Genomic DNA, 21,058 nt, shown 5'->3' with positions numbered 1-21,058 from the left:
TAGATTGTAAACACAATTTAATTTTGGCTTCAATCATATGAGTTTGAAATGAAAAAACGACAGCAAAAAGTGGAACATTTTTTAAAATTGTTCAAGTGAAGTTTATCAAAGAAGAAGATTTTTTTTAACTGTTTAGCTTTTCAAACAATTGAAATAGTAATGAGTTGCAGAAGATTTTTTCATCACCGAGATAACCAAGATAAGTGTCAAATTTCAAAATGATAAAATGATAAAATGATAAAATGATAAAATGATAAAATGATAAATTGATAAAATGATAAAATGATAAAATGATAAAATGATAAAATGATAAAATGATAAAATGATAAAATGATAAAATGATAAAATGATAAAATGATAAAATGATAAAATGATAAAATGATAAAATGATAAAATGATAAAATGATAAAATGATAAAATGATAAAATGATAAAATGATAAAATGATAAAATGATAAAATGATAAAATGATAAAATGATAAAATGATAAAATGATAAAATGATAAAATGATAAAATGATAAAATGATAAAATGATAAAATGATAAAATGATAAAATGATAAAATGATAAAATGATAAAATGATAAAATGATAAAATGATAAAATGATAAAATGATAAAATGATAAAATGATAAAATGATAAAATGATAAAATGATAAAATGATAAAATGATAAAATGATAAAATGATAAAATGATAAAATGATAAAATGATAAAATGATAAAATGATAAAATGATAAAATGATAAAATGATAAAATGATAAAATGATAAAATGATAAAATGATAAAATGATAAAATGATAAAATGATAAAATGATAAAATGATAAAATGATAAAATGATAAAATGATAAAATGATAAAATGATAAAATGATAAAATGATAAAATGATAAAATGATAAAATGATAAAATGATAAAATGATAAAATGATAAAATGATAAAATGATAAAATGATAAAATGATAAAATGATAAAATGATAAAATGATAAAATGATAAAATGATAAAATGATAAAATGATAAAATGATAAAATGATAAAATGATGAAATGATGAAATGATAAAATGATAAAATGATAAAATGATAAAATGATAAAATGATAAAATGATAAAATGATAAAATGATAAAATGATAAAATGATAAAATGATAAAATGATAAAATGATAAAATGATAAAATGATAAAATGATAAAATGATAAAATGATAAAATGATAAAATGATAAAATGATAAAATGATAAAATGATAAAATGATAAAATGATAAAATGATAAAATGATAAAATGATAAAATGATGAAATGATAAAATGATAAAATGATAAAATGATAAAATGATAAAATGATAAAATGATAAAATGATAAAATGATAAAATGATAAAATGATAAAATGATAAAATGATAAAATGATAAAATGATAAAATGATAAAATGATAAAATGATAAAATGATAAAATGATAAAATGATAAAATGATAAAATGATAAAATGATAAAATGATAAAATGATAAAATGATAAAATGATAAAATGATAAAATGATAAAATGATAAAATGATAAAATGATAAAATGATAAAATGATAAAATGATAAAATGATAAAATGATAAAATGATAAAATGATAAAATGATAAAATGATAAAATGATAAAATGATAAAATGATAAAATGATAAAATGATAAAATGATAAAATGATAAAATGATAAAATGATAAAATGATAAAATGATAAAATGATAAAATGATAAAATGATAAAATGATAAAATGATAAAATGATAAAATGATAAAATGATAAAATGATAAAATGATAAAATGATAAAATGATAAAATGATAAAATGATAAAATGATAAAATGATAAAATGATAAAATGATAAAATGATAAAATGATAAAATGATAAAATGATAAAATGATAAAATGATAAAATGATAAAATGATAAAATGATAAAATGATAAAATGATAAAATGATAAAATGATAAAATGATAAAATGATAAAATGATAAAATGATAAAATGATAAAATGATAAAATGATAAAATGATAAAATGATAAAATGATAAAATGATAAAATGATAAAATGATAAAATGATAAAATGATAAAATGATAAAATGATAAAATGATAAAATGATAAAATGATAAAATGATAAAATGATAAAATGATAAAATGATAAAATGATAAAATGATAAAATGATAAAATGATAAAATGATAAAATGATAAAATGATAAAATGATAAAATGATAAAATGATAAAATGATAAAATGATAAAATGATAAAATGATAAAATGATAAAATGATAAAATGATAAAATGATAAAATGATAAAATGATAAAATGATAAAATGATAAAATGATAAAATGATAAAATGATAAAATGATAAAATGATAAAATGATAAAATGATAAAATGATAAAATGATAAAATGATAAAATGATAAAATGATAAAATGATAAAATGATAAAATGATAAAATGATAAAATGATAAAATGATAAAATGATAAAATGATAAAATGATAAAATGATAAAATGATAAAATGATAAAATGATAAAATGATAAAATGATAAAATGATAAAATGATAAAATGATAAAATGATAAAATGATAAAATGATAAAATGATAAAATGATAAAATGATAAAATGATAAAATGATAAAATGATAAAATGATAAAATGATAAAATGATAAAATGATAAAATGATAAAATGATAAAATGATAAAATGATAAAATGATAAAATGATAAAATGATAAAATGATAAAATGATAAAATGATAAAATGATAAAATGATAAAATGATAAAATGATAAAATGATAAAATGATAAAATGATAAAATGATAAAATGATAAAATGATAAAATGATAAAATGATAAAATGATAAAATGATAAAATGATAAAATGATAAAATGATAAAATGATAAAATGATAAAATGATAAAATGATAAAATGATAAAATGATAAAATGATAAAATGATAAAATGATAAAATGATAAAATGATAAAATGATAAAATGATAAAATGATAAAATGATAAAATGATAAAATGATAAAATGATAAAATGATAAAATGATAAAATGATAAAATGATAAAATGATAAAATGATAAAATGATAAAATGATAAAATGATAAAATGATAAAATGATAAAATGATAAAATGATAAAATGATAAAATGATAAAATGATAAAATGATAAAATGATAAAATGATAAAATGATAAAATGATAAAATGATAAAATGATAAAATGATAAAATGATAAAATGATAAAATGATAAAATGATAAAATGATAAAATGATAAAATGATAAAATGATAAAATGATAAAATGATAAAATGATAAAATGATAAAATGATAAAATGATAAAATGATAAAATGATAAAATGATAAAATGATAAAATGATAAAATGATAAAATGATAAAATGATAAAATGATAAAATGATAAAATGATAAAATGATAAAATGATGATGATAAAATGATAAAATGATAAAATGATAAAATGATAAAATGATAAAATGATAAAATGATAAAATGATAAAATGATAAAATGATAAAATGATAAAATGATAAAATGATAAAATGATAAAATGATAAAATGATAAAATGATAAAATGATAAAATGATAAAATGATAAAATGATAAAATGATAAAATGATAAAATGATAAAATGATAAAATGATAAAATGATAAAATGATAAAATGATAAAATGATAAAATGATAAAATGATAAAATGATAAAATGATAAAATGATAAAATGATAAAATGATAAAATGATAACATGATAAAATGATAAAAACAAATCTAAATTCAATCAAATTAGTTTTTTCACCAAATTAAGAAAGTCTCACTGTAATCCAATCAGTACGCAGCCAGTCTAATAAGAATCATTTCTCATTGATACTAGCGACTGACAGGTCGCAATCTGAAATCTCATTGATCTCGAGATTCGAAACGTCACTCAATCAAACGACAACAAACCGAAACCAAAAACTGAAGTTGTTTCGTGGTCATTCCTTGACTTCATTGGATTTCTTGAAAGAACATCTAGTAAATCTATGCGTTTTTGCTAGTTTTTAGCAAACAAATAATGTGCGGCTTGCGACAAGCCGTCCAAGTCGAGTGAAATGGGTTTCCTAGAGGACACACTCATTATTTTGGCTTCACAGGTAAGTTTGGAGAATTTTTGATTGATTTTTTTTATTGCTGATTAACCGGCAATTTTCTTTACGATGAGTTAGGTTGTTTTCTTTATCGGAGGATGGATCTTCTTTGTGAAGCAGCTGTTTCGGAACTACGAGATCCGGCATGTGTTCGTGCAGCTGGTTTTCTCGACGACGTTCGCCCTCTCGTTGACCATGTTTGAGCTGATTATCTTCGAAATAATCGGATGTTTGGACTCGAGCTCGAGGTATTTCCACTGGCGACTGGGGCTGACTCTGCTGCTGTTCATGGTGATTGCGTTGATTCCGTATCATATCGCTTATTCCTGCATCAGCAACATCCGGATTGGTGAGTTGGATGCAGATCGCCCTCAATGAATTGGTAGTTTAATGATAGATCTTCCCCTCAGTCCCTCAGAAATGGGTGCAGCCAATCACGACCATGATCTGGTTCTGCTACCTGTACGTGTTCTGGCGGATCGGAGACCCCTTCCCGCTGCTCAGCGTCAGCAAGGGAATCTTCACCATCGAGCAGGCGGTCTCGCGGATAGGCGTCGTCGGCGTGACCGTAATGGCCGTGCTGTCCGGTTTCGGTGCCGTCAACTATCCGTACACCAGCATGTCGTACTTTATCCGGCCAGTGCTGCAGAGTGACGTGGCGAACATTGAGCGACGGCTGATGCAAACCATGGATATGGTGCTGGTCAAGAAGAAGCGCATCGCGCTGGACCGCAGGAGAACCAAGCCGAACGCCAAACCGGGGATTTGGGGTATGATAAGCAGTGTGACGCAGCGACCACCGGGAGCGGAGAGTAAGATTTCTTTCATTAAACTCCCAATTATTTTCTTAAACATGTTTTATTGCAGATATCGGACAACTCCGGCTGGAGATTTCAGCTCTAGAAGAGCTGTCCAGACAGCTATTCCTGGAAGCTCATTCAATGAAGAATATGCAGGAACGGGAACGATGGGCGGGAACGCTTCAGGGAAAGTACTTCAACGTTTTGGGGCACTTTTTCAGTTTGTACTGTCTGTGGAAGATCTTCATCGTAGGTTCTACTTCTACTATCATTAAGCATTCAAACTAACTTTGAAATTTGTAGTGCACCATCAACATCATTTTCGATCGGGTCGGCAAGAAGGATCCGGTCACGCGCGGTATCGAGATTGCCGTGCACTGGTGCGGGTTTGAGATGGATGTGGCCTTCTGGAGCCAGCACGTTTCGTTCATGCTGGTGGGCTGTATCGTTGTGACCTCCATTCGGGGACTGCTGCTGACGCTGACGAAGGTGAGTGATGTGGGCATTTTGGTCGCGCTAAAATCGGTGAATGGAATCCCGGTTTTCAGAAGAATTTGCTTATAATATAATAAGCAAAAACGTTGAAAATCATAGTGTTTCTTGAAGTGGGTACTGGACCTTACTAGCGGGCCCTGACAAGTTCCTGGTGATGCCGTGCAATAAAGTACGAAAGGTTGAGATAACTGAAGTAAAGGCCCGATGATCTAAATGCACAATTGTCTGTTCAAAAACCAATGGCAAAATGAAATCCAATCTCATCATTTTTATCGTAAACTTAGCCTTTGAATATCATGTTTTGTGTAAAATTGGTCTACCCAAATTTAGCTCATTGATTTTAAAGCACAAAGCTACCTTATAGCAATAGAGCAAAGGCTGATGCTCTTTGCTGCCAGACGGTTTACGAAACAACACAACTTTTAAATCGCTCCTATACATGAGAAGTGGCGGCTAGGAAATTGGTCTAATTTTATTTATATTTAGCGTCCGGGAGCTTAAAACAATTATTTTGGTTGACTTAAGATCGGAAAATTTATTTGTCCGTCGTCCGCAATAGAAACGACAATAATCTAATCAAACCGTAGCGCAGCCAATTTTTGAAAGAAATCCTGGCGAAAGCCTCAAATATATATTAAGAAAAAACATTTGTAGTGCACTGTTGCAACAACACGATCGTTAAAGTGGCTAGGCCTACTGCGTAATGTTAACCGCTGAGATGATTCGTTGATGTTTGGGAAAGGGGTGAGCTAGAGCACTGAGTGTTCAAACAACCCAATTCTGAATCTACAGGGGAGGAAAAAGCGTGGGGATAAACCACAAGACGCTCTGAGTTTCAGTTTTAGGCAGTAAAGTCCTAAAATTATGTTTAAACTTGTGATATTATTGCTCACAACGATAACGCTGATTTTTTCTTCGCTGTCTTTCTTCGGGTCCTATAAGTCACTATCTATAAATCAGAAATTGGGCTCAATCCAATGTAAATCCCAAAACTAAATGGCAAATTCTTCAATCTTCTGTACCTGAATAATTTTACATCTTTTTTTTTACAATTCAGAGTATTTCAATGGGTCATATTGTATTTTGCAGGGTTTTAAAAAGACTCCAAATAATAATTAAACAAATTTTGATAAGAAAAAAAAATCCTCTTTTTCTCCCAATTTCTAGTTTTTCTACAAAATCTCGTCCAGCAAGTCGTCCAACATCATCGTACTGGTGCTGGCCCAGATCATGGGCATGTACTTTTGCTCGTCGGTGCTGCTGATGCGGATGAACATGCCGGCCGAGTACCGGACCATCATTACCGAGGTGCTGGGCGGGCTGCATTTTAACTTCTACCACCGCTGGTTCGACGTCATCTTCCTCGTCAGTGCACTGACCACGATCGTGATCCTGTATCTGCTTCACAAACCGCCAAACGTGGACACCAGCATGTGATCATTTTATCGAAGCCATTATTTTTTTGAAATTTACTGAACAATTTCCATTAAACGCTGTTACGTTTCTTTGAGCCCCTTTGTGATCTCTTTGTAATTTTTAAACGTACTGAAAAATCGCAGCAAAAGATAAGCTGAGATGCAATCTCTATCTCGTAACGTGTTGCAATCAGGGCATGCAATTGGGCAGTTCAGTTAAGAGCCAAGACTAACTTTGCTGGTGTCACCGTCTAGATGTAAATATACATAAACTCTTCACTATAAGGTTGACCAGCTAAAAGGTCTTGTGGCAAGTAGCTCACTAATCGACGGAAGAAAAAGTTGAAATAAAAAGGACAAGAATGCTGAAATTGTGTTGAAAAGTTTTCTTTTAAATTATGATGACATTTCCTCATAATTGATTCGAATGCGATGAAACTTTCCCCATGACAAAACGATGACACGTGTTTCATTGCAAACTTCAACAACTTGTTAGGTACTTTAATAAATCGCGAACAAAGCAATCCAAATAATGCTCGACCTCACAAATTTAAGCTCACACGCCAGCTGTCAACGCGAGCGAGCTTTCAATCTCCGTTACTCATTACTCGGGTCGCTGGTTGTCATAGTTCTGAACGGCACCTCGAAATATGGTTCATTTGCCATTAGCATAAATCAGTGTGCTTCCTTGGAACTGCATACACGCACGCGATCCCGAAAAAAGTAAATATTATTTACACTGAGAAATAAAATTTACGGAATGATGATAATTTCGTTAAAATTTTTAAATGTACTATACTGTACTTGCTTTTTTAAACGTTATATATTAGGGTGGGTACGTTTTTCAAAAAGTTCTCGGATCAAGTTTTAGTATGGTTCCCTTGTAGGGCATGCCCATAGGGACTTTCATGCCAAATATCAGCTTATTTGGTTGTAAACTGGCTGCGCGCATCAGGGTTAAAGTTTACATGGGAATTACTATGGGAAAATTGGAAATTTTGTTCAAACACTCCTACAGGTCTGGGAAAATAACGCGCCAACTTCTGGTATGGTCAGGCCTATGGGGAATGGTCTGGAGAACACTTTTCCCGAAGAGAGCATATGGATTCGTTGTGAGAATCGGCTGGAATATTCAATTGCAAACCTTCTTTGAACTAGAAAATGATCATTTCGAGCAATCCTGATATTATTTAGTCGAATTCAGAATCTTTGGATAGCAAATTTGTATTTTTTTGCAAATATTTCAACCACGTGGTAGCTGCCTGACGTATGGCGTCGCGGTGTTCATCAACCATTCATAGCATGCTAAGGAAAATTTGATGCTTTTTGGGGGAAAACCGTTGATTTCGGAGACGTCGGATTGTTTGCCGATGCGCCAGGTCTAGGGACAACGAATCCATATGCTCTCTTCGGGAAAAGTGTTCTCCAGACCATTCCCCATAGGCCTGACCATACCAGAAGTTGGCGCGTTATTTTGTAACCATGTTACAACTTTGCCTTCAATACCGGTTAAATTAAATAAATAGCTTGTGCTAGCCTCAACCGAAGATCGCCGCACGATCGAATGCGGCACCCCTTTAACAACATCAGCGCCCCTAGCGGGAAAGCCGAGAAGTAGTCATTTCCATCCAACCACCGATCAGCGATCACCTCTCTCTTCAACGAGTTATCACTAACATTAAAGTCCACAATAAAAAGATCCCCATGTGTAAGTGGGACCTGGTGGCCCGTCTGGCTTTGGGGGGGTACTATAGTGCTCTGGGAACGAGGCGCGGTCTCTTTCGATTCGATCGGTGAACGAACAACATCTTGCGAGAAGTGAAGTCTAGTTTTTCAGTGGCTGTTAGTTAACCGTACAGCTAATAATCGAATCCCCCAAGTGGAAATTGGAACGTCTAGTTAGGCCCAGTGCATCGTTTCGCTGCGTTGTTTAATTGCGTAGCGGCAGCGCTGGAAGACGTTGAGTACAGCCTGCGAACCGGCACGTCCGTCGCTCGTGGCCAGGTAATAATTGCGTAGTTGTTGGATTGTGAAGATTCGTAGCTAATGTGTTATTTCGATGAAGGACCTTATCCTTCTAACGAAGGTGTTAGTCCAGGGCAGGTGCAGGGATCGACGACCACCACGTTGTTCCTGCGGGACGGTCCGGAGACCCGTAGTGTCCGGTCCCGAAACCCGTGTGCGCATCTGCGGGCCAGGAAGTTCCACACTTCCAGGAGGAATCGCCCGGTCGCCAATTGCCGGCCATTCGCTCCACGGCCACGAAGCAACGAAACACGTGGTACCCACGGCGGCATCACCAATAGCGCCGCTCATCATCACCACGTGCACGCGCGCACCTCGAGCGCGAGAGCATAAGACTGATCAGCCGCTGACAACAAACGAAGCCGAGACACGAACCGCTGCTGCTGCCTTGCCGCCGCCGAAGCTGTTATACCAGGTTAGATCCACCCATTTCTACTCGTGAGGCTAATAATTAGAAACAAACTACCGTACAAACACTAACCGCTGTAAGCAAACAGGAACAAGCTAGTAGGAGATTTACCCCAAACCGAAATGTGTTATACTGCTACGAAGCAGGACCGTATGACTAAAAGACGACGCGTCGCACAGGTGAAATTCACCCTCCCAGTCCTGAAATACAAAAACCAATCTTCAGACGAGTGTTTTAGTGAATCGTGAGATGAGAATTGATTCTTAACTTAGTTCCTTAGATTATTAGATTTAAATGTCCCTTGGGTCTATTGTTTTGGGCTTTACTTTGGGGTGCTTTTAGGGGTGTAGAGTTGGCCTGTTCGACGATTGGAGGAATTTTGGAGTGTAATTACAACGACTCGCCCTGAGCGAGCTTGCCGGGACCGTAATCGATCGTGCCGCTTTGCAGGTCAATTCGCTACGGGTTGGCCTGGCGCGTAAGCAAAGCGTGTTCTAAAACCTATTCCCCTCACTCCGAGACGGACGATTGTTACAATTTTCCCAGACCTGTAGGAGTGTTTGAACAAAATTTCCAATTTTCCCATAGTAATTCCCATGTAAACTTTAACCCTGATGCGCGCAGCCAGTTTACAACCAAATAAGCTGATATTTGGCATGAAAGTCCCTATGGGCATACCCTACAAGGGGAACCATACTAAAACTTGATCCGAGAACTTTTTGAAAAACGTACCCACCCTATTATATATGCAAAAAAAAACTATAATTGTACATGATTAGCATAGCACTCAATTTTCTCAGTGTTCCTACCAGTAGCATTGTCATTGTAACAACGCGTGAAATGTCTAGTAAAATGGTATGCAAAGAGAGTGAAGCTCCGACGGCAGTGGCTTGGTATTTAACCATAAATCATACAGCCAGGCCAAGCCCTGATTCCGGTGGCAGGGAAATGCTAGACACGATTGCAGGCCGCCAGTCTGAGTTATGAATGTTATGAAGGTCGTGCTTACAGGGAAAAGTCAATATATTTTGTTTGAGTCGGATCTGGAAGTTGTCAATTTTTACCGGCAATGAGTTCAATCATTTTATTAGAAAAATCCCAATGGAACGCTAGATTTGAGAGGTTGAAATGATAGTCCTCCCATAAAAAAAACGGCGGAAGAAAAAACAAAAAACTGCTCCCATAGGGTCTTAAAGCCACATGTAAAAACACACATTAAAAAACCATTTATGTTATTGCAAAAAAAACGTTACTTAATCCACCCTTAGGTGGTTGGCGCCTTCCTCACATTTAAAAGGTGCTATCCAAAAAAGACACAAAATGGCGGTGTTTTTTAGTGTTTTTTGCAGGGCACTAATGCACAGTGGTCCAGATCGCAAAATTAAGTGGAAAATGGATTTTCCGAAAAATGGTGACGTTTTGGAGCTTTGGTGTCTTCAGAAGAGTTGTTGCAAATGGAAAGGGGCAACTTTTGGTTTGGTTTAAAATTAGGGTGGTTCACGATTAGGGTGATTTTGAAAATCTAACTTTTCAGGAATATTTTTGGGAATTTTTATGTCTTCTAAAAAGTTGTTGGGCTGGCCAATTCAAGCAACTTTGTCGAAGACACCAAAATTTTATCTCGTAATCTACGCCTTCTATGACCAAATTTATAGAAAGCATCTGAGCAAACCTTCAAAAATCAGTTTTTTGAACGTGGCAATTCAGGGTTAACTTTTAGAGAAAAGTGATATTCGGAGCACTTTTAGAGCTCTACAAAACGAACATTTTCAGTTTTTGACATGTCAATTTGGACTTAAGGGTCAAAAGCTACAGCCATTTTAAGGTAAAAAAGATGCAAATTTAAAACTTAAATATCTCGAAATGGCGCAAGCCAAATTTTAAGCACTAGGTTGCATTTGAAAGAGGAGATCTAGCACTACAAACGCTGAAAAAATCTCAGGGGTGTTTTTCTTTAAACTTGAGATATCTTCATTTGAAAAAGTCTAATTTTCAAGGGAAAACCATATGAGACCACCCTAACGAAATTCGAAAACTGTCCAAATATATGTTTTTCCATGTAATTTTGCCCGCTGAATCTGAATCTGCCATCAGAATTGAGCCAAAATGTCAACAAATCGATTTTTGGTCATATTTTGGGTTTAAATGATAATTTTACATGGAAACCCAAAATATGACCAAAAATCGATTTGTTGACATTTTGGCTCAATTCTGATGGCAGATTCAGATTCAGCGGGCAAAATTACATGGAAAAACATATATTTGGACAGTTTTCGAATTTCGTTAGGTGGTCTCATATGGTTTTCCTTGAAAATTAGACTTTTTCAAATGAAGATATCTCAAGTTTAAAGAAAAACACCCCTGAGATTTTTTCAGCGTTTGTAGTGCTAGATCTCCTCTTTCAAATGCAACCTAGTGCTTAAAATTTGGCTTGCGCCATTTCGAGATATTTAAGTTTTAAATTTGCATCTTTTTTACAACTCTTCTGAAGACACCAAAGCTCCAAAACGTCACCATTTTTCGGAAAATCCATTTTCCACTTAATTTTGCGATCTGGACCACTGTGTAATGTGCTTACAACTTATGATAGGGTAGTCAGATCTTCAATTCAATTCATGCTTGATCTGAGATCCGGTCTCCAAAATGTGCGTAAATAACACGGAACGCTTATAACTTTTGATAGGGTTGTCAGATCTTCAATTTTTTGGACGCGTTGGAAAGGTCTTTTAAAATTCTTTATGAAAATGTATAGCATGGCGAGTTTTCTTGCAAAAACCACCCTTTTTACAATCTTCCGGTCTTTTATTAAAATCGTTTTTCAGCATAACTTTTGAAGAACTTAACTTAACTGCATAATTTTTAATACCGACTTATGTGACCCCAAGACGGATCGAATGAGGCCAAAACGGACAAAATCGGTTCAGCCAATGTCGAGATAATCGAGTGACATTTTTTTTATCAACATCCCACCACAGACATTTGCTCAGAATTTGATTCTGAGTCGAGAGGTATACATGAAGGTGGGTCTAGGAAGTCTAATTAAGAAGTTCATTTTTCGATTGATTTTATAGCCTTTTCTCAGTAACGTGAGGAAGGCAAAAAACATAATGAAACATTTTACCATGAATCAACTATGGTCCTCTTGGAAAAAAATGATTTAAAAATCATTTTTAAACCAAGCACGTAGAATTTATCATTGCGTTGATAAAAATAAGCTTAATCGTTGTGAAAATAGCATCAGCAATTTAAGCCTAATTTTACGGGGCAGGAGGGAATAACAAAACGGAGATCATTTCAATAGCAGTCCTGTTAAAATATATAATTTTGTTATCAGGAAATGATGATCATCGGTAACGAGCAGAAATAATAATAACATCCCCAAAACTTAGTCTAAAATGTATTCTTGAACAGATCTTGTGAGATAGTTTGACAATAAAAACTCAAGGTATGGAATATGGAAAATCATTCAATCATTGATCGCGTTTTTTATTTGATATTCCAACTTTATTATTTTTTAGTATTTTATTTATTGTTATTATTTTTTATAGTTCAATTTTACATTAACTATGGGATGATTTCGACCCATTACCCATTTTCTAGTATTTTTTTTTTATTTCGCTTAGAACTATGGAAAAAGTTTGAACAATTTCATCAAGGACATTATTTTGGCCATGGTCTTTGCACTAAAATCTTCAAAAAAGGGGAAAAACGTCAGTTGATTTATTATTGAATTGAATTATTGATATAGCCTTCTAAGGAAATCAACAATTAGTTCAAAAATTGTCCAAGTGTTCATAACCCAATTTGTCATTTTTTTTAGTTTGCTGAATATTATGACCAGAACTATGGAAAAAGTTTGACCAATTTTGTCAAGGGCATTATTTTGGTTAATTTTTTAAAAGTGAAGAATTTGCTGTTGAAGTTGATTCTTTTTATTATTGATAATCTCGCAAGGTTACTAAAACATTCAAACATGTTGATTATATGCTCAGTTGGATGTTTTAGATGTTCTCTGTTAAATTTTACATTTTCTCAAATGTTGAAAAAATGTGTAAACCGTCAGCCAATGTTTACTGATTTTATTCATCATTTAAAAGTTTGAAAAAGACATATCATATCATAGCATAGCATGTCATAGCATTACGGGTCTGCACCACGCTTGTTCCTGGCGAGTTTTGCACCCACATAGAGTTGCTGTCATCTCGATGAAAATATTCAGAAGTTCTTGTGGTAAAAACAGGTTACTACTGCCTTCATCCGTTGATGCTGGTTGGTTTTCCCTCGGTTGCTGACTGAAGCCAGGAGGTGTTGTGTTCTCTGCAACTTTTTGCCACTGATTCAACGGCAATGCATTGCCATTCTGCCCACCATTAAAAAAACGGCTAATATCCACTTTTGGCAAAAACGAGATATTAGCACCACTCTTATGGGAAATTACCTTGACGGAGATTTTGTGTCAAACACTAAAACGCGTTTTTCTCGAAATACTTGATTTGGCATAATAGCCGAATTTTCAATTATGGGCAGCGTTGGCCATGGCTGCAGATTTGGGACCACTCGAACAGATTCCGCTCCTGGTGACGCCAGAGCAGGAAAATCCACGTCCGTGTATGCTGGTGGTGTTTTGTGACGATTTGGTTGGTGCCTTGTCGTCGCTTGCTGCCGAATTTTTACAAACTCAGCACGTTTTGGGCAGCTCCGATTCTTGGTCGAATGTTCGCCACCGCAATTGAAGCATTTGGCTTCGATGTTGTCGTTGATTGTGTTGCAACCTTTAGTTTTGTGCTAACCTCCGCCGGTTGCACAACGACTCTTGATGAAACAGTTCCTTCCACCATGTCCAAACTGCAAACAGTTCGAACACTGTGTCACGTCACGGTGCACTGGACGATAACGTTCCCAAGACACGATGATGTTGAAAATTGCCCGAACTGCTTTCAGCTCAGACGGCGTTGTCGATCCTTTCTCGAGATGAACCAGGTACAGTTGATCACGATACTTGATGTCCTTGTTGTGTCTCGTCATCTTGAAGACTTCGATCACGTTCAGCTTACGAGATTTTAGCTCTTCTTTCATGGAGTATTTACCTGGATCGTCATTGCTGCAGTTTTCAATCTTTGTGTTGTTCAAGAAATCCCAAACGTAGTTGTAATCCATTCTGGTAGGTAGCAGAATTTTGAGTCCGGCAGCACACAAGCGAATGGAAGCTCGTAAAGCACCAGATTTGATAAACCTGGACTTTCACACCGAATCCGATGACGATTTTTTCACAAAAATGAGCGATGACGATTAATTTTGAGCGTCCTTGCTCAAACTGCCTGGCTTTGTAGGCAGCGCATCGGTACTCTTTAGCTTCTTTAAATCTACCAATCCTGCTGGTGAGGACCGCTTCTTTTTCTTGTCGTGAAGCATTTTTGCACTTTTTACCACTTTTCAGGAGCTAATATCGAGGAGTACCTCTCTCGTTGTTGGTTCCTAAAGAAATGAATTCATACAAAAGGCTACCAACTGCCTAGCAATTTGTTGGTGCATTGGATAAGACAACTTGTTAGTTTACATTGTTTATTAGGTCAAGAAAATCTCTTTAGGGAGTTTAGAAAAGTTACAAAGAATTCAAAATAAAGGATAATAAAGTTAATTATCAGCTACAGAAAACTAATCGTAAAATGATGTCTCAAAAGCACTTTTGAATGCCGACTGACAGTGTCGGCTGGGTTTTCAGCTCCAGGGGTAGTATACTTATTAATTTATGTTTTATTTTAACAAACGTAGAATATCCGAATCTAGAGTTTCAATCAAGTTTCAATTACATTTTACCAGATGTATGAAAATTTGAATTGAAATTTATTGGTTTTTGGTCAAGTCACTCATGTGCTATCTTGTGATACATCTGCTTATGGTGGTATTGAGTTGTAATTCAGCAAGCGTTAAATTGAAAGGCTTGGTATCCCAACTGAATCCCCACACCACACACCATATCTTAAAACACAAACTTTTCTCATTATTGAAACAGGTAACGATAAGAAGATTTTTTTAATTATTCACTATCTATTACTAACTATAATCCTCAAAAAATATTTTTCTGAACCTGATTACAATCAAACCATAACAAAGCAATTTCCAGCCAAATCAACTTATTTTTTATGACAGCCAATTTAAAAAATTATCATAAATCGTCATTTGCGAATCGTCACTTCCGCGCTCACGCACACACCTGTTTAATGTTCCCATTTTCAACAGCCACAATAATTGTACCACAAAGCTTCAACACATCATTCAATTATTAAGCTTGGAGCCTCAACTCAGCCTTCTATTGATCAAATTTACTGCCCTTCCTCGTCATTCAACAACTCCTGCGAGCTCAGCAGCAGCTCGTCGTCAATGTTAACCCAGAATGAGGTCGCCGAACAAAAATTGGCCCAGCAGTAGTAACCTTTCCCTATTTTTTTCGCCAATAGCACGATCAAATGCCAAAAAATATCGTGAAAGGAAAGGTTAAAGAGTGACACGGTGGTTTGAAATATGATGTTTTGATGGAAAAGCATGAAAAACTTTTTGCTATTCTGTTTTAATTATGCTTACTTTTCCTGTCATTCTATAGCGACGAAATTGTCTACATGTAATCACCGAAAATATCAGTGCTGTAATGTTCATTAAAGCAATCAATGGAGTGCTGAAAAGTTCAGCTGATCAGCACTTGTATAGAAAAGTAATGCTATTCGTTACTATTTTGGTAATAAAAGATTTAATTATAATTTTACTTTTTACTAAAAACTTCGATTGCATTTGTACAACACAATTTTGCAACAATAAAAAAAATTTAAAAAAATCTGTTCTTCATGCTTTTAAGCACCGCGTGGGAGGTGTAACGTTCAAACAGATAGTTAAACCTCCCGCCCTCCTTGATCCCCAACGGAACCTCGCCACAACGGTCCCCAAATCGGGTCGTCGTCGTCGATCACCATGGGGACTGTTTACTCTGGAATAAACAACCGAACCGAACTCCACTGCGAACAGCCGCGCGATGGCATTCCGGAGGCCCAATCCCAGCTCCAAACGTGACTTGAACCTTCGCGAGAGAATATGAGCCACGTCGTCGAACTTGCAGTGCACAGGAATTACGTAGACGGACATCGGAACTCGGTCGGGATTTGCTAGGCGGCCACACTCATCTGGTCTTGGCCTTCGGCTGGAATCGATACTACACAAGTTTTGCAAATAGTTCCGGAGGGCCGGGCGGAAGTGAACAGTGTAATTAGGGCTTGTTCCGAGGTGGGAAAAAAGTGCGCGGAAAGTGAATGTCTAATTACAAGGTGAAACTGCGAGGTGGCGTTGACGGTAGGTGAAAACGCCTGGAACGCTGCAGCCCGTCGTACCTCGCGTGTGGGCCCCACTTTTTTTGTGGGTGGTGTATCGCTAGAGGAACGGGGCGAACTTTGTACACATTGTGTTCCTTTAACCAATATGCGATGCATTATTGATGACCGCAGGTTAATCACATGTCCTAGTTCATGCCAAAGGAGAAGGTGGATCCAGCTCAGTAGTGATTCGGTATTGATCGTAGTTGGTGAAGTTCCGGCTGGGGTTACGTACAGATCCAAGTGAAGATCCCAACCCCAACCCGGGGAAGGTCAGTGTAGTGAAATATTGTTGTTTGGTCGAAAATTTCGTCAGCTTCGCTGTGATTGATTGATGATTGTTCGAAGAAAGGAGGAAGATGTAAGTTCAAAGTTCGTTCAAACAGCGAACAAAAATCACGGTGCTACCTTGAGAGTGTTCTGACGATGCAAGAGGATTACCATTAGAACGAGTTTATCCACGACGATGGGTTGCAATACTAGCCAGGAGATACCCAACTTTAATCCGCAGGCGGCAAATGGGGGCAACGGCGAAAGAACTGAGCAGGATGAGCTTGCGGAACTGCTCGCGGATGAGACCGGGGAAGGTAAGTCGTCTGGGCGTCTGGCGCGGGAAAAAGTTAATTGCTTGCTTTAGATACGGTTTGTGGAATGTGGGTTAGCACTCGGTGGGGTGTAATTTGGTAATGTACTCGGTGAGATACAATCTAAAAGGAAATGTGTCTCGTGTACTTTGGGTTAAAATCTGTTCTCGTTCTTAGGTTAAGTTATATCTTAAGTTACATGGAATATGTAATTAGCAAGTAGTTAAAAAATCAAGCTTCATTGTGAACCTTACAAGTAATATCAGCAAATTTATTGTATATTTTATGAATTAGCGTCATAAAATCTGTTTTAAAAATGCATTTAAATCACTTGTTTTAAGCTCTGAGTTGCTTTTTTGAGAAATTCAAATTTCACTAAAAGAAAAAAAAATGTTTTATTTTTTTTAAATTTTTTATGGGTTAAATCCTATTTAAACTTCAAAGTCAAAACTAGAGGTCCTGTCGCAACCAATTAAAGTCATACTTGGGATTCGGGTTCAGTACACCTAGGGGATCATGTCCTCCTGAAATACCAGCAAAATTTACGCATTTTGTTATATCCTAATGATACAAATTGTGTCCTTCTGCCCTGGTTAATAAACTTGGAGGGAAGAGCAAAAAAAAATTCAAGGTCATTTTTCAAAATTTCCAGATTCATAAACGAATTTCCATTCAAAATACAGGTAGTTTAATAATTATGATTCATTAGATTAAATACAAATAGACTGCACTTTTCTAGGCGCAATATATCAAATTTAAAGGATTTTTTTTATTTGCTTTGCATTTAATTATTGCTATGACTTCCTAAAGAAATCTGCTAGAATAAATAAAAGCAAACAGTTGTTCCTGAAATTGATTATTCTTTCACGCTTAGCTACTATATCAAACTGTTTATGACGAGCCTTGGATTCATTAGCACTTGACGTAGAATTCAATGCAAGTTTCAATCAAAAGTTTTGAAAAAAAAAACTCAATTTTATATTATATCGCCAAATCGGACGCAAATAGAACCAAACCTGTATTCTGCCAAACTATCCAAAAGTTTAAAAAATCAAGTTAAATTTATGATTTTATTTAAATTTTCAATGAATCTTTACGTACTTAACGTAATCCAATTTTTGTTGATATTTATAACTGTATCCGTGTCATATCGTAACTCAAGCAACAAGTTGCAAATGATGATTTTTCCGTTCAACCGAGTTGAATAAATACGACTAGTGCTGCAAAAAATCAAGTTTTGCAACGAGTTAGTTACACTTTTGAAAGGGTTTTTTGAGTGCATCGTTTGTTTCTCTTCTTTAGTTTGGTGTCAGTGCGTTTTGGCACTCAGAACCCATACCTCAAAACGGAATTGTACAAAGATTATTTTTGTAAACCCATAGTGAAACTATTTACTCGATTGACAAAAAGTTGAACTTTACAGCACCAAAATCGAAAATAAACATCTTCCAATATTTTGTTCTTGTTTTCTCAATTAAATGGATGTTTGACATAAAATTCTATTCAGAAAAGTATTTTTCTAAATTGCAAAAAATGTTTTATGTGACTCGTTGCAAAACCTCGTCCTACCCGTGTGGATTAATCGGTATTTGATAATTTTGACGTCCAGATCACATAAAAAATATGGGTTTTATGAATAAAGTTCTTAAGTTTTTTAGAAACATTTAAGGCTATGTCCACAAAAAAGATTAACGAAAATAATTGTTGGATCATCATTGAATTCGACTTAGTATTTTAATTTCAGTAGATTTCTTTAAAAAGGTCGTCTTTTCAACTGGTTTGTATCTGATCATATATTGATACGATTCAACGGCTTCGAGATACAGCGCTACATAAAATACGAACTGCAAAAATAATTTAATAACTTCCGTCCCTCTGAAGTGTTACCCTCCAGTGCAGATGGATCCGTATGCACAAAAATGGCTTCTTTAAGCCTAAGATAACATGTCAACGAAGTTTTATTGTAATCGGAGAGGGTAGAGTAAAAAGGTGCCTCATAGATTCATGTTATGGACAGATGATCTATGTTAAGGCGGGGCCAGATTATGGCAGAGCCTTGTTGGAGAAATATTCGACTCCTCGTCGCCGTCGTGCTAATTTGTCGTACGTGCATTTTGGACCAAATTGAGTTAAGAACGCCATTTTGTGCAGCTGACAATGCCTCACCTTTTTACCGTCACAGATCCCCAACATTCGATTTCATTCCTGAAATATTCAATAAATACCGAAAAAACTCTGAGCATATTTATTACTTTTCATATGAAAGAAGTTTCAGCCTAAAAATTGATGCAAGTGCGACAAGTGGCCAAAGGGATTTTAGGTCAGAACGCGTTTGACACAGGTACGGGCTCGACTAGCGTAAGTATGTTCAATTATAACTCGGGACTCTGGCAACCAAATCCAACCAAACTTCGGGGCAATGCACAGAATGGTCAACCAAAACAAACGTGTTTGTTATTGTTTACATTGCGTGCTCTCGTTGTTGTTTATTCAAGGCCAAACATTCAAACGCGTTTTGCCTTCCTCACTGAGGTAAGGCTATAATCCTGATCTAAAAATGAACTTTTCATAGAAAGCTCGTAGACCCACCTTCATGTATACCTATCGACTCAAAATCGAAAACTGAACAAATGTCTGTGTGTGTGTATGTGACCAAAATTCTCACTGAGTTTTCTCAGCATTGGCTGAACCGATTTTGGTCAACCAAGTGGCATTCGATTTGGTTTAAGGTCCCATACGTACCTATTGATTTTTTATAAAGTTTCGATATGTAGTTCAAAAGTTATGTATAAAAATGTGTTTTTGTATTTATCCGGATTTTGGATAAGTGACCAAAACTCGATTCAAATATCGTCATGTTATACATCGTTGGTTAGGTAATCGCAAGACTTTTCCAACGAGTACAAAACATTGAACATCTGGCAACCCTGTCTCGAGTTATGACCACTTAAGCGATATTTATGTACTTTTATGAGGCCGTATCTCACTTAAATGTATTAAAACTATATCCGGATCCATCACCCAACCAACCGTTGGTTAGGTAATCGAAAGACCTTTCCAACGAGCCCAAAACATCAAAGATCTGGCAACCCTGTGTCAAGTTATGACCACTGAAGTGATATTTGTGTTCTTTTTTGGTGGATTTTAAGAAAAACTGGATGAAATTTGTGTCCAAACCCACCGAATCACCAATTGTTGTTACAGATTGAGGAAGGTACCATGTACCATCCTTATTCTGGCTGACATCTGAAAAATCTGGCATTCCCAGTTTTATCTGGCAACCCTTCGTAGACCTAGACGTGGTCTTAATTAAAACAGAAAGACTTTAAACTATTGCTATGAAATTACATTTAATGTGATCAAAAGATAAATGTTGCTTTTTTAATACAAGTACCCAACAGCAAACACTCAAACTAGTAGCCTTGCTTCAATAAAGGGGGAAATTCGAATACTATCAATTCATAAATTAATAATTACATTGGTTTGAATTTTCTATGCGCCCTTGGCGCCGTAGCGTTTCCGAACGCATTTATGTACACGGGAGGGAAAACATCGTTCATTGTTCTAGCATATTGGCAGTAGTAGCGGGGACTAGCAGTTGTCTGCAGCTGTTACCGCACTGAATTGTCTGCTTTTATTCGGTGATATCAGTTACGTTTAGTTGAAGTTAGCTTGGTAATAGGAAATGTATTACTCCTGTAGTAAGAATTTTTGAAAAGGGCTTTGATAGAATTTTCCATTCATCTATTATGATTAATGATCTGACATTATTGTAAATAAAATAATTTTTAATTTTTTTTCCAAATATTTGATAAGTCTTTCAACAGGATGTCTTTCT

The 21,058-nt window shown here is 35.0% G+C and overlaps 2 protein-coding genes across 2 annotated transcripts in view; both read left to right on the top strand.

The window, feature by feature from the left end:
* The first annotated feature begins 4,098 nt into the window (after positions 1 to 4,098).
* Positions 4,099 to 7,227, top strand: LOC6053059 (Golgi pH regulator). The gene is made up of 6 exons (XM_001869180.2): positions 4,099 to 4,140; positions 4,213 to 4,483; positions 4,545 to 4,946; positions 5,002 to 5,183; positions 5,238 to 5,423; positions 6,597 to 7,227. Exons 1-6 carry the CDS (start codon positions 4,099 to 4,101, stop codon positions 6,864 to 6,866), a joined length of 1,353 nt encoding a protein of 450 aa, XP_001869215.1. The 3' UTR covers positions 6,867 to 7,227.
* Positions 7,228 to 16,836: 9,609 nt separating this feature from the next.
* The window catches only part of LOC6036631 (neuromodulin), a 220,728-nt gene continuing 216,506 nt past the window's right edge, over positions 16,837 to 21,058 (top strand). The window contains exon 1 of the mRNA XM_038256062.1: positions 16,837 to 17,223. Within this exon, the coding sequence (XP_038111990.1) occupies positions 17,103 to 17,223 (121 nt within the window). The 5' untranslated portion in view covers positions 16,837 to 17,102. The remainder of the gene's footprint in view (positions 17,224 to 21,058) is intronic.

Source organism: Culex quinquefasciatus, chromosome 2 (genome assembly GCF_015732765.1).
Source record: "Culex quinquefasciatus strain JHB chromosome 2, VPISU_Cqui_1.0_pri_paternal, whole genome shotgun sequence".
Taxonomy (NCBI): Eukaryota; Metazoa; Arthropoda; class Insecta; order Diptera; family Culicidae; genus Culex; species Culex quinquefasciatus.
This window is presented reverse-complemented; position numbering and strand designations above follow the sequence as displayed.

What these genes read in the sequence shown, in the direction of transcription:
- LOC6053059 (XM_001869180.2), top strand. Translation starts at nt 4,099, where the DNA reads ATGGGTTTCCTAGAGGACACACTCATTATTTTGGCTTCACAG. An exon ending in GCGACCACCGGGAGCGGAGA is followed by an intron (nt 4,947 to 5,001) that starts GTAAGATTTCTT and finishes GTTTTATTGCAG; the next exon opens with ATATCGGACAACTCCGGCTG. An exon ending in GTCTGTGGAAGATCTTCATC is followed by an intron (nt 5,184 to 5,237) that starts GTAGGTTCTACT and finishes TGAAATTTGTAG; the next exon opens with TGCACCATCAACATCATTTT.